This window comes from Chinchilla lanigera, unplaced genomic scaffold, assembly GCF_000276665.1.
Source record: "Chinchilla lanigera isolate Chin_1 unplaced genomic scaffold, ChiLan1.0 scaffold00013, whole genome shotgun sequence".
Lineage (NCBI taxonomy): Eukaryota > Metazoa > Chordata > Mammalia > Rodentia > Chinchillidae > Chinchilla > Chinchilla lanigera.
This window is the reverse complement of record NW_004955414.1, coordinates 13,742,526-13,755,583: the sequence shown is the minus strand read 5'-3', so window position 1 is coordinate 13,755,583 and position 13,058 is coordinate 13,742,526. Positions and strand designations below refer to the sequence as shown.

Here is a 13,058-nt window from a genome sequence, read left to right as displayed (position 1 = left end):
TCTTGAGCTGTGATGGCTGCTGTACGCTTTGTTTTCTCCCTTGGGCAGTCTGATGGTGGCCTGGGCTCCTGGCATAGAAGGTGAAAACCTGCCCCAGTGAGATGGAGTGTGTGGAGGCGAGGGCCCTTTAGCACGGAAGAGGTAGCACGTGTGGGAGACACGGAAGAGCTGGGACTGTGGCGAGGACACAGCACGTGAGGAGCCGGCTGGCAGGGGGCAGGGTGCACAGGCTGGGCAATGGCCAGTGGCTGCTGTGGAGGGGCCTCACGATCAGGTGGGTCTGGGTCCTGGCAGCTGAGACTTCTCAGTCCCCAGGGTCTCTAGGCTGCCTGGAAACAGCTGCTGCTGACAGCTGTGCCTCTAAGGAGCGGCGTGGGGAGAAGCCCTCCCCTGGGCTGGACACGGGCACAGGCTGGGGGAGCAGGTAGGAAGCGCTTATTGCTCTTAAGTTGTCGCCTTCCCCAGGGCACACCCATGCTTAGAGCTGGAGAGGGACACAGGAGCGGCCGTGTGTGCCGGACCCAGGGTCAGCCCTCACCACAGTCTCATTTCCCCAAACCTGCCTATTCCCTTTGGGAAGACAAAGGTCTCAAGGGCTGCCAGTGGAGATGGGTATAGAGCCAAACGTCAGAGAGCCTGGAGCCATTGGCCCATTTTTTACAATTTTTTTTTTTTTTTGTTTTTTTTGGGTTGGGTTTTTGTTTTGTTGTTTCGGCTTGGCTTTGGGTTCCTTTTTTGGCCCTGCTTGTTTTGGACTTGGCAGGGTTCTTCTTTTTTCGGCCTCTTGGTTGTTGGGTTTCCGGGGTTGGGCCCCCCGGCCGGTGTCATCGGCCCTGAATTAAAGGGCTGCTTTCAGGGCACAGCAGGTCAGAGGGCGAGGTGCCCCTCCTTGGGAAGGAGAATTAGCAGATGCCAGGTTCTGAGAAACATAGGCTTCCTTTTGCCCCTAACCAAGCAAAGTACCCAATTGCTTCCTATGAAAGTGGAGCAGACTGGCACAGCAGCCCTCCTGGGGTCAATTAACAAATGTTTCTGGAGTGATTTTCCTGTCTTGTGAGAAGGTGTGCTCATGCTCACGAATGGCAGCCATCGGCCCGGAGGCCTTCGGGAGGCCCCAAGATGGGATCTCAGTCTGGATTCCACTTCCAGCCGCTGCAGACAGACTCGCAAGTCCTCTCTGGGTTGCATTTCTAAAGGACTTTATTGTCCTACTTCAATACCACAGTAAAAAGGGACCTGCAAGCTCCAGGCCTGTACCATGTGTCACCACAGCAGAAACATGACCCACGTGAACATGTTGCCCACCCACCCTGCATCTACTCACAAGATAAATACGTGTTACAAATTTTTAAAAAAAGAAAACAATAAATTAATAACTTAAGTGATTAGGCACTAACAGTGATTTGAAAAAATTAAATGTCAATTTAAATGGCAACAAGACAAGAACTTGAGAGTGGGCTGCTGCTTGCCCATGTTCTCTTCCGAACACATAGGGACAGTTCTGTGCAAAGTGATCCTAAATTTCGAGACACAAGTAGCGAACAAATTACACAAGAGCACACACCACCAGATACCACAGACAGCATGAATCTCCAGCAGGGCCCCTCGGCCTCCCAAAGAACTTGGTGAGTCCCAGAAAGATGGCCCCACGGGGCCACTCTCACTTCCCCCATGTTTGCAGCTGAAGGCTCAGACGGGGAAGGATGAGCCAGTGTCCTCCGAACCGCACTCCTCCAGAGCTCTGCCAAGGGGCCGGGGATAGGCCACAGCCTGGGGCTGAGATTGTAACCCGTGGCAGGTAAGGGGGCAAAGGCAGACTGGAATGGAGGCAATAACTTTAGAATGGTTGTACTTCTAAGAATTGGGCTTACATTAATGGTTTGAAATGTAGAAGTCACCCAAGTCAACTAGGAGACTAAGTTAACTGGCTAATGCTGGGGGTGTTGCCCGTCCCTGGTGACTCCCCCTCATTGCAGCTGAGGAGCAGCTGTGAAAGGGGCTTCAGTGACCCTCTAGCCTACCCTTTGCTAGGCAAACCAAAGTCCAGAAGAGATATCATCCCCTCTAACTGTTCCCACTCAACTTTCCCTGAGGTGGAGCAGGAAGTGGGTGAAGAAAGCTGCCCTGGAGCCAGTCGCAGACAGGAGAGGTCCGTGTGTGAGCTCCGCTGGGTGAGAAGGCACCCTCATTGTGGACTTTCAGTCCTTGCCAGGCCACCAGGAGAGGTGCATCTGGACCCATGGGCTGCCAAAGGATCTGTTTTTTTGAACTGAGTTGACTTCCTTTAGGGGCTTGGAGGAGCAGCTACATGGTAGGGCTGGTTGGGTGGGCTTTACGAGCCAGAGCCCTGCTTTTGTCCTTAAGTCTTCACCCCACTTTGCACACTGAGAGCTTGGTAGGCACAGGAGCCAGGACCTGGGAGGAGGCCACCCGGAGACCACGTTAGAACGCCCTATCTCTGCACAGCCAAATTCATTCACGTAATACTCAGAGCATGGTGACGTTTTCATAGCACGATGGGGTCCATACAGGAGGCACCATTAAAAACAGCTATGTGGGACCCCTGGCAGAAAGCCCTAAAGGGACAGTCAGGGAAGGCAGAGGGAACCAGCACCCTGTAACCCTACCCAGTGTCACCACTGCCCCCACAGGAGCCCTGAGACTGTCCCTAGGACTCCCACCCCTCAAATGCCTTTTATTCCGAATCGCACAGCCTCCCAGCAACCACCTTCCTGTGCTGCAGGGCTCGCTGCGCTCCAGGGCCTAGCTCAGGCCCCCTTTTCCCTCCGCCACCTTTGCACGGTCGTCGCCCTCCTGGCCTCTGGCAGCAGGCTCGCTGAGAAGCGCTCTGTATTCCTGCTCTTCCATCTGCATCTGTGTGTCCTGTCTCACAGCCGTCACCATCGCCTTGTGTCCTGGTCCTTTCTTCTCCCCAATTTTGACCTCCAGTTCAGAGACAAGCTGTGATTCGCCGCCTTGGCCTAGGTGCTTGGCCTCGGCAACTGTGACTTAAAGATCTCTGAGTTGCTCTGAATTAATTCTAGAAGGGCCACTGCCGAGGAAATAGCTTCTCCCAGGACGGGCTCCTGGGGAGTGCCAGGCCCTGGTCTGCAGAGGCACGCACGCTTGCGGGAGCAGAGCGGAGCGGCGGCCGTCCCCATGGAGCGTGGTGGGGAGGTCTGTTCCGCAGGGGCGAACTGAAATGTTTAGTCTGGCCTGCTGCCTCTGAAATACTTGGAAATTTGGTCAAGAACGTTCATCATAGGAATTTAGACCCCTCTCCCTCACTTAGGTTATGCCTTGCTCCTATCCCTGCCTTTTAGCCATCCTTATAGGTTTGAGTTCAACATGGCAACTGCAGTGCCAGGGTGCCACAGCAGGGAGAGGAGCTGAGACCACACCCTGGGCTTGCGAGCAGGCCCACCGAGTTTCCCTCCAGAGAGCTGGGCAGGAGCTGCCAGCCGTACCGCAGCTTAGGTGTGGTCTTGTTTACCTGCCGTGCTCAGTCCCTTGTGTCACGTGCCATGCACCCAGCTGCTCCATCCTGCCCCCTGCCTCCCACGGTCATCCTGTGCACCTCCATTACACTTCCTCGCTGCACCACCCTCCCTGCAGTGTCCCTGCACTGCCCCATCCCCAGCACAGTCCTGTCCCGGGTTTCCCGCAGCCCCTGCACTGCTTCCAGCCCGTCACATCCCCGCCCCTCACCTGCCAGCTTTCCCACACACGTCACCCAGCTCGGCCCACGCCCCTCGGCGGAAGCTCAGGAAGGGGATGACTTTCCGTCCCAGGGTGGCATCATCCGACCGCGTCAGAGGAGCCCTGAGCACAGCGTCCTTGTCACTCCAAGCCCTGTTCCTTGTCATTCTCAGTTGTCATTACTGGTTTTGCCTTCATTTTGTCCTTCATTCTCTTGCCTCTCCCATTCCCCAGCGATGGCCCTGCACGTTCGTGGCCTGGAAACAGGACCCCTGAAGGTCCCACTCTGCGCCTGGGAATCTCATTCTTGTCCGCCTCTGACCTTCATTCTAAAGACCGCCTCTAACCTTCATTCTCAACTATTTCAGCTTTCGGCAGCCTTGACTCTCCCGTCAAGAAAAACAGGGATGTCCACTTTGGTCTCCTGATCTTAGGCTCCCTGGCTGGTCCTCCACGGGCCTGAAGGAGAGGTAGCCCGAGATGGTGGGGGCTGGCTCAGAGTCCCAGCGCTCCCCTCCCTCCCAGCATCCGGTAGACACTCAGGTTTTGAGGACAGGAAGAAGCTTTTTGGCAGTAGCTCCTAACTAAGGTGGGAGGAGGCACAGCCAGTACTGATAAGTCACATGGGCCCAAGTGGGCAGAGCAAGTGCCCACTCGGCCCTCACTTGCCAAGGAAGGGTCCCTGATGTCAAATGCTTTGAAGGCCAAGCATGGCAGAGTGGAGTGAAAGGGGTGGAGGACAGAGGGAGAAGCCAGTTCAGAGCTGCTGCCTCCTGTCTCCTCTCTGGGCTCGGTGGCCCCCACGTCACAGCTTGGCACCCTTGGAAGGCTCCGAGGACTGCCGCACATCTGTCCACTCCTGCATGGTGTTCTGCAGGGCCTGGGTCTTCTCCTTATCCACCTGGACATAGTCCACCTTTTCGTCCGAAGTGACAGATGATGTGGATGGCTGAGGGGACAAAGCAAGAATGGCTGTGAGTTACCTGAAAGGTGGGGAGGGAAGAAGGGGGATCTTCCCAAGCTGTGCTGAGGGGAGGTGAATGCAGTTGGCCTCTGCTGCACTTAGATGAGCCTTTGCTGTCTGAGTATGAGCTTTAAAGCTGTTCATCCCAGTGGAGCTCCCTCCTGGTGGAGCAACGGCCCTGCCAGCCTTGTCTCCTGCAAGTCGTGGGCAGACCAGGCCATCATCTCCACCTCCACACACCTCCCTCTGGCCACTCTTCCAGGGGAAGGACTGTGTTGGGTGGCGACAAGCACCAGCCCGTTAGGGCTATAGGTGTGTCTTCTCCCTATACCCTCCCGGTACCCTGAGGAACAGTGCGCTGAAGGGGGGCTCTAGCCTGCTGTCTAGACACTGCTGGTTAAGAGTGCATTCGGTGGGGCAATCCTAGATCTGGAAGTCCTTTCTCAGGCCACTGTATCACCAGCTGGGCCCCCTCTAGCTAGTAAATTCTTCTCAAAGAAAAATTCTACGCAGGAGGCAGGATCTCTGAGTCTCAGACCTGACACCAATTCACTTCACCCTGGGCAGAGTAGGTCTCAGTGTGTGTTCATGGGCCAGGGCATGGGCTGGCTCACGAAGTCCTATGGACTGAGGTGCATGCTCTGAGAGGAAAGGTGGGGAGAAGGTACAGTCGAGTCATACAAGCTGGCTCTGAGGGAGGCTGAGGGGTGCTGCCCAGTGTGGAAGGCGCCCTGACCTCCCCCTTTCCTACTGACCCCCACCCTCCACCCCAGGCACCTTTCGGTGGGGGCTGGGGGAGCCCGGCTGGAAGTCCAGAGCCAGGTAATCAACGCTGCCGGTGCTCTTCTTGGGGGCTGGACTGTTGGTGCCACTGGGAACAGGAGATGCAGACACTGGGTTTTGCTATCAGGAGGGAAAAACTGAGTTTAGGAAAGAGGCAAACCCACCACCCAAACTCAGGTCTGGGAGTAAGAGCTACTGGCTCACGGCGTCCTGCTCTGCGCCTCGTGCTGTGCTAAGGGCTTCATGCACTTAAGTCCTTACAACAACCCCGTGAAGTTGGTATTGCTACTGTTCAGGTCATTTAAAACAAAGCTGACCCCTATGGCTGGGGCAGGATGGGCAGCAGGGCTCTCAGCCCTGTACCACTCCCCTGGCCCATGCTGCTTCCTTCGGGCCTCAGGCCAAATCTCATGTACAGCTGCTCTCCGAGAGAGTTCCCACCCAGGCTCACCAGCCTCTAAGGAAAGAGCCGGTCCCGCTCTGTGGGCTCCTGTGAACAGCACACACCTCCCCTGCTCTGCAGAGGCCAGAACAGCTGGTGCGGAGAGCCCGTTCCTTTAGCACTTCTTTGGATGACAGATTCGAGGGTCCTGTTTCCAGGTGGGCCCCTGCTCTGGGAGAGCACCTCCCTGGCTAGAACGTAGCCCAAGTTTGATTCAAATTAAAAAGTGATGGTCCTGGGCTCCAGTTTCTGGCTGTTTTAGTGGCTGGTTGATTCGTTCTTTTCAGTATTTCTGCAGCCCTCACTCGGTACAGGGCAGCTACGAGCTTTGCAGTGAACTCTCAAGCAGGAACTGTGTCACGCTCTGCCTCTGTTCACACTTCTCTTACGGTCAGCACCACCGGGAGGTGTGTGCCTCCCTCTAGCACTGCCCTGCCAAGGTAACCGTCGTGCCATGTCTGCTCTTTAAGACACAGACCTTCTTGGGGCAAGAACTGTGTCCTCCCTACAGTCGACAACACTCCCTCTGCTGGCTGCACAGGTGCCCAGGAAGGTCTGCAGCAGGGGGCTGAAGCACGCTTGGTACAACAAAGGAGCCCAGAGGTGCTGAACAGCAGGGCCCCGGGGACTAGGACTCATCCCAGCGAGCCCCCAAGGACTCACCATAGGGACGTAGTTCTCCTCACTGTCTCCCGAGTCTGTGCTTGTGATGCTCTGAGTGGAGATGGGGCGGCAGTACTGCGAGGAGCTGGAGGTGAAGGTGTGGCTGTGGTGAAAGGAGGACAGCGTGAACCCTGGGGGATCCGGACCCTCACACACCCAGACCTGGGCGACCAAAGCATTATCCGCTACTAGCAGATGGAGATTGATAAAGGGCGGGTGTGATTATTCTCCTTTTACAGATGAGGAAACTGCACCCCAAGAGATCACTGGCCATGATCAGCTGATGACAGCATTAGCATCAGAATCTTTATCTTCTGACCCCCAGGCAGGGAAAATTCCACTTATTTCTAACCCCACCCAACTCGAAGCTCTTGCTTCCACAGATACTCACTTGGCCCTGGACCAAGACTTAGTGACAGGTGACTTGAAGGGGAGCTCATCGATGACAGCATTGTTTCTCAGGTCAAGTGGTGTTGGCTTGGCTGGAGTGGGAATAGAGTCAGCAGTCAGCCAGCGATCATGCCGCAGGGTGAAATACATGCGTACGACATGCAAGCATGTTTATAACAGCCTTGACAGTCACTGCAGTTTTAGCAGGGAAACTCAGTAGGGCATCTGCAGAGGACTGGTGTTAGGACTTACTCAGATTATCAAAACCAAGGGATGCTGAGGTCTCATATAAAATGGCACAGTATTGGCTTGTAACCTACTCGCATCCTCCTGTACACTTGAAATCATCACTAGGTTACTTATGATACCTGATACGATGTAAATAACTGTTACACTGTAATATGTATAGGCCCGGTAAATGTAATGTTTATTTTCAACTGCATTGGTTGAATCTGCAGATGTGAAACCTGCAGATACTGAGGGCCAACTATATAAACTTTATCCTTGAAGTCGAATCTTCTGATTCTAATTTATATATCCTTCCTAGTGTACCTACGGTTATTGGACTTACAGAATCCAAAACAGCAGATTTTGTCCTCCCCAGATTTATGACTATGCAAAAGCAAGACACTGCTTTCAAATACAAGACACTGTATTTGAAATGGAGAGAGCCACTGTGACAACTCCTTGCTGTTTTCACACAGGGCTGAGCAAATTGCACTGAAGGAAGGAAATATTATGAGGCTGTGTAGATTTTAATTCTGTATGTTCAGTTTGAATTCCCTGTTACGCTATTCTGCCCTTCAAATCCCCACTGCCCCCAGCAGAGGCCAGGGGAGAGCAGTAGTGTAGACCTGGAACCTGGGATTATAGTACCTCTTCTGGGTCTTCACACAGCATCAAAGATCTAATGACTACCACTTGTGTGAGCAGACCTGCCAGTGTCCTAGGTACTATTCTGAACAAACCCAGGAGGTGGGAATTACCATCCCCATTTCCCAGGTAAGAAAGCTAAGGTTCAGGGAACGCACATGATTTGCATAAAAGTCATAACCCCCAAGTCCAGTTTCTACCTGATCCCTAAGAAAAAGCAAAAGGTTGCTGGGTGTTGTCCTGCAACAGGAAGGGAAAAGAGCGGACTTACCTTTCCGGTCAGGCTTGAGGTTGCGGTTGACTGGGGGTGGCTGGATCTCACTTCCTCGGCTGGGGCCTCTGTGCACAGGAAGGGCTGTTGATGTGTAGCCAAGTGGGTCAAAGGGATGAGGCCCCGGGCTCATAGGGATGTAGACACTCTGGGAATTGTCACTTGCCCGCTCCATGGCCAGCAGGGTGGAAGAACCTGGGTTCATGGGCACATAGTTGTCTTCAGAACTGGTACTGTCGGACCGACCCACCACAGTTTTCCCTGGCTAGAGAGGAAAGGAAACAGAGGTGTCACTGGCAAGAAGAAACACAAAGGTGAGAATCTGTGCAGGAGGTAATGCCGTCCCGGAGGGTCAACTGCACTAGGAAGCTACAAGGGAGACTGTGGAAAGCCCACAGAAGGAGGCAGGGTGGGGGACAGAAATAAATGAAGTCTGTGGATCTCGTCTGGCTTTCATGACCTCTTGGGATCACTTATAACTCGTGATCCACCTAAAGCATAAAATATCCTTGGTGGCTGGGGCCTCATAGGTTTCCGGACGCCTGGACAAGGCAGAGGACAGGCCACGGGCTGCATAAGTTTGGCTCAGGTCTCATCAATGGCAGGCCAGCATCTAGACCCTGATCAGCTCGGAGTGTGTGAAGGGTCTTGGTGCTGGAAGCTGAGGTCTGGGGCCACCTGGGTGTCCTCTGTCCAGCCTGTAGCAGGCCTGAGGTGTACCACAGACACTGAGGTGACTGCTAGGCCACAGGCACAGTGGCCAGAGAGTTGTGCAATGAGCCACTCTCCAGCTCTTGCCTAGGTCATACAGCCGTCTTTCCAGCAGGCTTGGAAGCAGGCCCTGGCCTCTCCGCTTACACCTTGGACCACTGTGGTTAGCCCCTCAGTGGGCAGCTGGAATCCTGTACTCAAACTGCAGCCCTGCCCCCTGGGCTGACTCTGAGCACCACCCCTGCCTGGAGTCTCTGCGGCAGTGTCCTCCATGTGGCACCTGGTAAGCAGGGTTGCTGCACAGAAGACCCCTACCCATACCCAGCTCTGCTGGGTTCTAGACCCTTTTGCTTCTCACGGTGAGTCAGCCTCGTCCTTCAGCCCACCTAAGGAAGCACGCTTCCTCCAGACATGGGTGCCTACATTTTACTTGTCTAAAAACTCAACCTAGGATTCTGAACTGAAAGGGTCCTAAGAGGGTGATGAGCTCACTCCTTCGGGCTGTGCGAAAGTTCCATGAGGTCTGACCTTTTCCTTCCTCTGAGTGGTTCAAGGAGCCTTGGTCAAACTCCACTCACCAGGAAAGAAGTGATTCCCTCGCTCATGGACTCAGCAGACCGGCCTGTGCTCTCCCCGCCGCGTGGAGGGTGCTCATAGGTCTCACAGGAGGAAGCTGTGATAAAAGAAGGAAGAGCATGTGTAGCCACATTCATCCACGTGCTGACTTTGCCCGACCCTCCAGCATGGCTCAGAGTCTACTGATACTCCAGAAGTGCTCTTCAGTTCCCACACAATATGCTTTTACAAACACAGCCCTCCCCAGCTCAGGATTCCTCCTGGGCTTCTGGAGCAGGACTGACCACCTGTCCTACTTACCTGGCCCCCACCTCTGTGAATATCATAGTAACAACGCTTGAGCTAACTTACAAAGGTTGGTTTTCTTTTCCCAGCCAGATGTGAGCTCTGTAGGGTTGGGATACATTTTAAATGGTTCCCAAGCACATGGTGTTTGCTTAAATTCCTGGCTGCAAAGAGTTCTAAACCAAGAGCCAGGACCCTAGGATTACAGTTTCACCTTGGCCCCTAATAATTGTAAACTACCATGGGCTTCATGCAGTGGAGACTGCAAGGTTCTGTCCCACCAGGCTCTGCATGGCTTAAACCACAGGAAGAATAAGAAAAAGCTCTGCAAAGTCAGGTGTGGTGGTGCATGGCTATAACCCTAGCTCTCTGGGAGGCTGAGCAAGATGATGGGAAGTTTGAGCTGGGCCTGGGTAATTTAGCAAGTCTCTTTCTCAAAATAAGGCTTGTGATGTAGCTCAATGCAAAGGCACTGGGTTCAGTTCCCAGTAGTACCATCACCACAACAACCAAAAAAAAAAAGACAAGAATATGCAATTTTATATATAAAAGATGCAAACAGAAGATAATATTGTTCTGTTTTCCTCAGAGACATGCAGAGTTGCAATATACTCAGTAAACAAATGGCAACAGAACAGAGGTACTTATTTTCTTTGGTACTGAGATTCAAACTCAGGACCTTGTGCTGGCCACAGGCGCTGTGCTGCTGAGCTATATCCCCAGCCCAGAACTGAGGTACTTTAAAATGGAAGTTCAGACTTAAGCCAAAGAGAGTTTAGTATAGCTTAGAAATATTCTGAAAATCTCATTTCATTTTATTAGTCTGTTCATCCATATAAGTTTGGCTCAAAGTTTGGACTGGATTTCTAAATTTTTTTCTCTAAATCTTTGGTTTGATTTTTAAATGAACAAAACATTATGATTTGGTCTTTCAAAGCTTAATATGTGGTACTGTGGTTGACCAAGGATATTTTGTGTTCCTTAGGAGAATATCCACTTCTCCAAGGCAGGGTCTGCCATTGTGGGCGTCATAAAAAGAGAGGACCAGCTGGTAAGGACACTGGACAGGATGCCTAATTTACTGGGGTGGCCCTTAGCTATGGATGGCCACAAGGCTGCAAGCCACTGAGGACCCCTTGCCTACCTCCCTCTCCCTCTAGGGCTCCACTACACTGTACACTGACCTCGGTGCAGCCGGCTGTTGTCCATTGCTGGGAGCGTGTTGCGCCTGGGGATTGTGGCGGCGACAGATCTATTTTCACTGATTTGGGGTCTCTGCTGAGGGCTGCCCCATCGAGGTGTTTCTGATTGACTTGGCTTGGGGGGCCGGGGAGGGGGGGCTATGGCTGAATCCGCAGGAGCGGCCACAGACATGGCATTGTGGTTCCTGTCTAGCGTGAATGTCCTAGGGATCTGGTAGGCTGAGAGTGGAGTGGTTGGAACATCCATGTTGTCCACCAGAAGGTCCCCGAACTCCCTGCACAGGGTGTTGCTAGGTGTCTTGAAGGTGTACACGTCTTCATTGTCCGTCTCAGACCCTGTGAGGCTGCCCTTTGTGCGGCCGTGGGCGGCCAGGCTGCGAGGGAGGTCATAGGTGCTGTCTCTGAACTCCGCATTGTGTCGGCTTGGCTTGGGAAGGCTGTAGAAGCCATGGACTTGACCACTGACCCCGTTGACACAGTGTCCATTGCCCTGGGCAAGTCTCTGCACAGCTGTGTCGCTCTTCTGCCTCGTCCCCTGAGAAAAGCTGGCACTCCTAGGAGAGAAAGAAGAGCGGGGCTGACAGTGAAAAGAGGCCAAAACTGTCCTCAGGGGGCAAGATGGATGTGGAGAGCCCCAGGCAGCTCACTGGTATGGAGAAAACACAGTCTGAGGAGTCAGTTACCTAAGACCTGCCATGTACTAGCTGTGTGACCTTGGACAAGCCACTTTGTTTTTGGAACTCTATGTATCTATAAAATGGTGATGAGAAACACGTTTTGAAAGTCATTTAGAATAGGCTAGTATAACAAGCCAGGTGTGGTGGCGCGCACCTATAATCCCAGCGCTCGGGAGGCTGAGGCAGGAGGATCTTTGCTAGTTCAAGACCAGCCTGGGCTACAAAGTGAGCTCAAGGCCAGCCTGAACTGTGTAGTGAGACCCTGTCTCAAAAAGACCAAAAATAAAAAAAGAAATCACTAACTTTTATAAATATATATATATAAAAAGAATAGACTAGTATATCTAGTTACAGATGTTAGTCTTTATCCCTGCTCAGTCTCCAGATGGCTGTCATTGGAAGAGATCACACTCTCTTCCTAAACTAATATTCACTTGTTCAGTGTTTTAAGTACCAAGATACATACATTTCAATATAAAGGCTATGAGATAGTGGAAAGAACCCTGAAGCTGTTGTCAGAAAATAACAGGCAACAGCTGGGCACAGTGGTGCACACCTGTAATTCCAGCACTTGGGAGATTGAGGTGGGAGGCTTGCTGTGAGTTTGTGGCCAGCCTGGGCGACATAGTGAATTCAAGGCTAGCCTGAACTGTACAGTGAGACCCTGTCTCAAGAGGGGGCAGGGAAGGTCATTCTATGTCTGAGTCTTAGTTTTCCCTCTGTGAAACACACTAGCTCATTAGTACTGATGTATCTGTAAGTTGTACAGATTTAATTGTAAGCTTAAGTGTAAGCTGTAGATTTATCTTCTACTTTGTATTATGGTTTGTTGAGAGGCATTAAGCTCTTTCCAGAAATCTAAAAATATATAGGAAAAATGGTTTTCTACTTGGGAACTACATTCAGGATGCACCTCCCCGCCAACAGTGATTAAGCAGCCCAAGCAGTAAAGACAGGGAAGTAAAAGAGAATAATTTGAGTTAGATTCCAATACTGCTGCCATATGCCCCATGAGCGACACCAAGTCCCCCTCCCAGGTGTGACCTAGTGGGTTTCACTGACATCTAGGGGTTCATCTGGCTCTGAGACTGCTAGAAAGCCTTTGGTTTTACAAGAACTAGATTCTATGTTCTGTGTAAATACTTTGGGAAATCAGAGTGTAAAGTTTTAAGTAGTAGGGATCCAGATCTGCTTCCCTTATCTTTTATACTATAATTCTTTAGAGGATTTCATTGTTGTGGTTTTTGCACCGGGAATCACACTAAGGGCCTCACGCTTGCCAGGCAGGTGCTGTGCTGCTGAGCTATATTCCTGGCCTCTTTAGAGGACTTTATTTGGAAAAAAAATATGACTCAATATTTTACAGCAGTGATTATCAGCCTTTTGGAGGTAGGAAGCATCTTTAAAAACCTGACAATAAACTTGTGGAGCTTGACACCAGAACAAGGCAGGTCTCCTACACACACAAATCTTTGTGCCCTTCTGTGTGTGTGTGTGTGTGTGGGTGTTGGGCTGGGTGTGT

The 13,058-nt window shown here is 52.2% G+C and overlaps 1 protein-coding gene across 1 annotated transcript in view; it reads right to left on the bottom strand.

The window, feature by feature from the left end:
• Window positions 1–1,182: 1,182 nt before the first annotated feature.
• Window positions 1,183–13,058, bottom strand: part of Gab2 (GRB2-associated binding protein 2) — a 113,689-nt gene continuing 101,813 nt past the window's right edge. The window contains exons 4-10 of the mRNA XM_013512021.1: window positions 10,842–11,413; window positions 9,375–9,469; window positions 8,086–8,350; window positions 6,943–7,033; window positions 6,552–6,654; window positions 5,441–5,566; window positions 1,183–4,648 (exon numbers count right to left, since the gene is read on the bottom strand). Of these exons, the coding sequence (XP_013367475.1) occupies window positions 4,505–4,648; window positions 5,441–5,566; window positions 6,552–6,654; window positions 6,943–7,033; window positions 8,086–8,350; window positions 9,375–9,469; window positions 10,842–11,413 (1,396 nt within the window). The 3' untranslated portion in view covers window positions 1,183–4,504. The remainder of the gene's footprint in view (window positions 4,649–5,440; window positions 5,567–6,551; window positions 6,655–6,942; window positions 7,034–8,085; window positions 8,351–9,374; window positions 9,470–10,841; window positions 11,414–13,058) is intronic.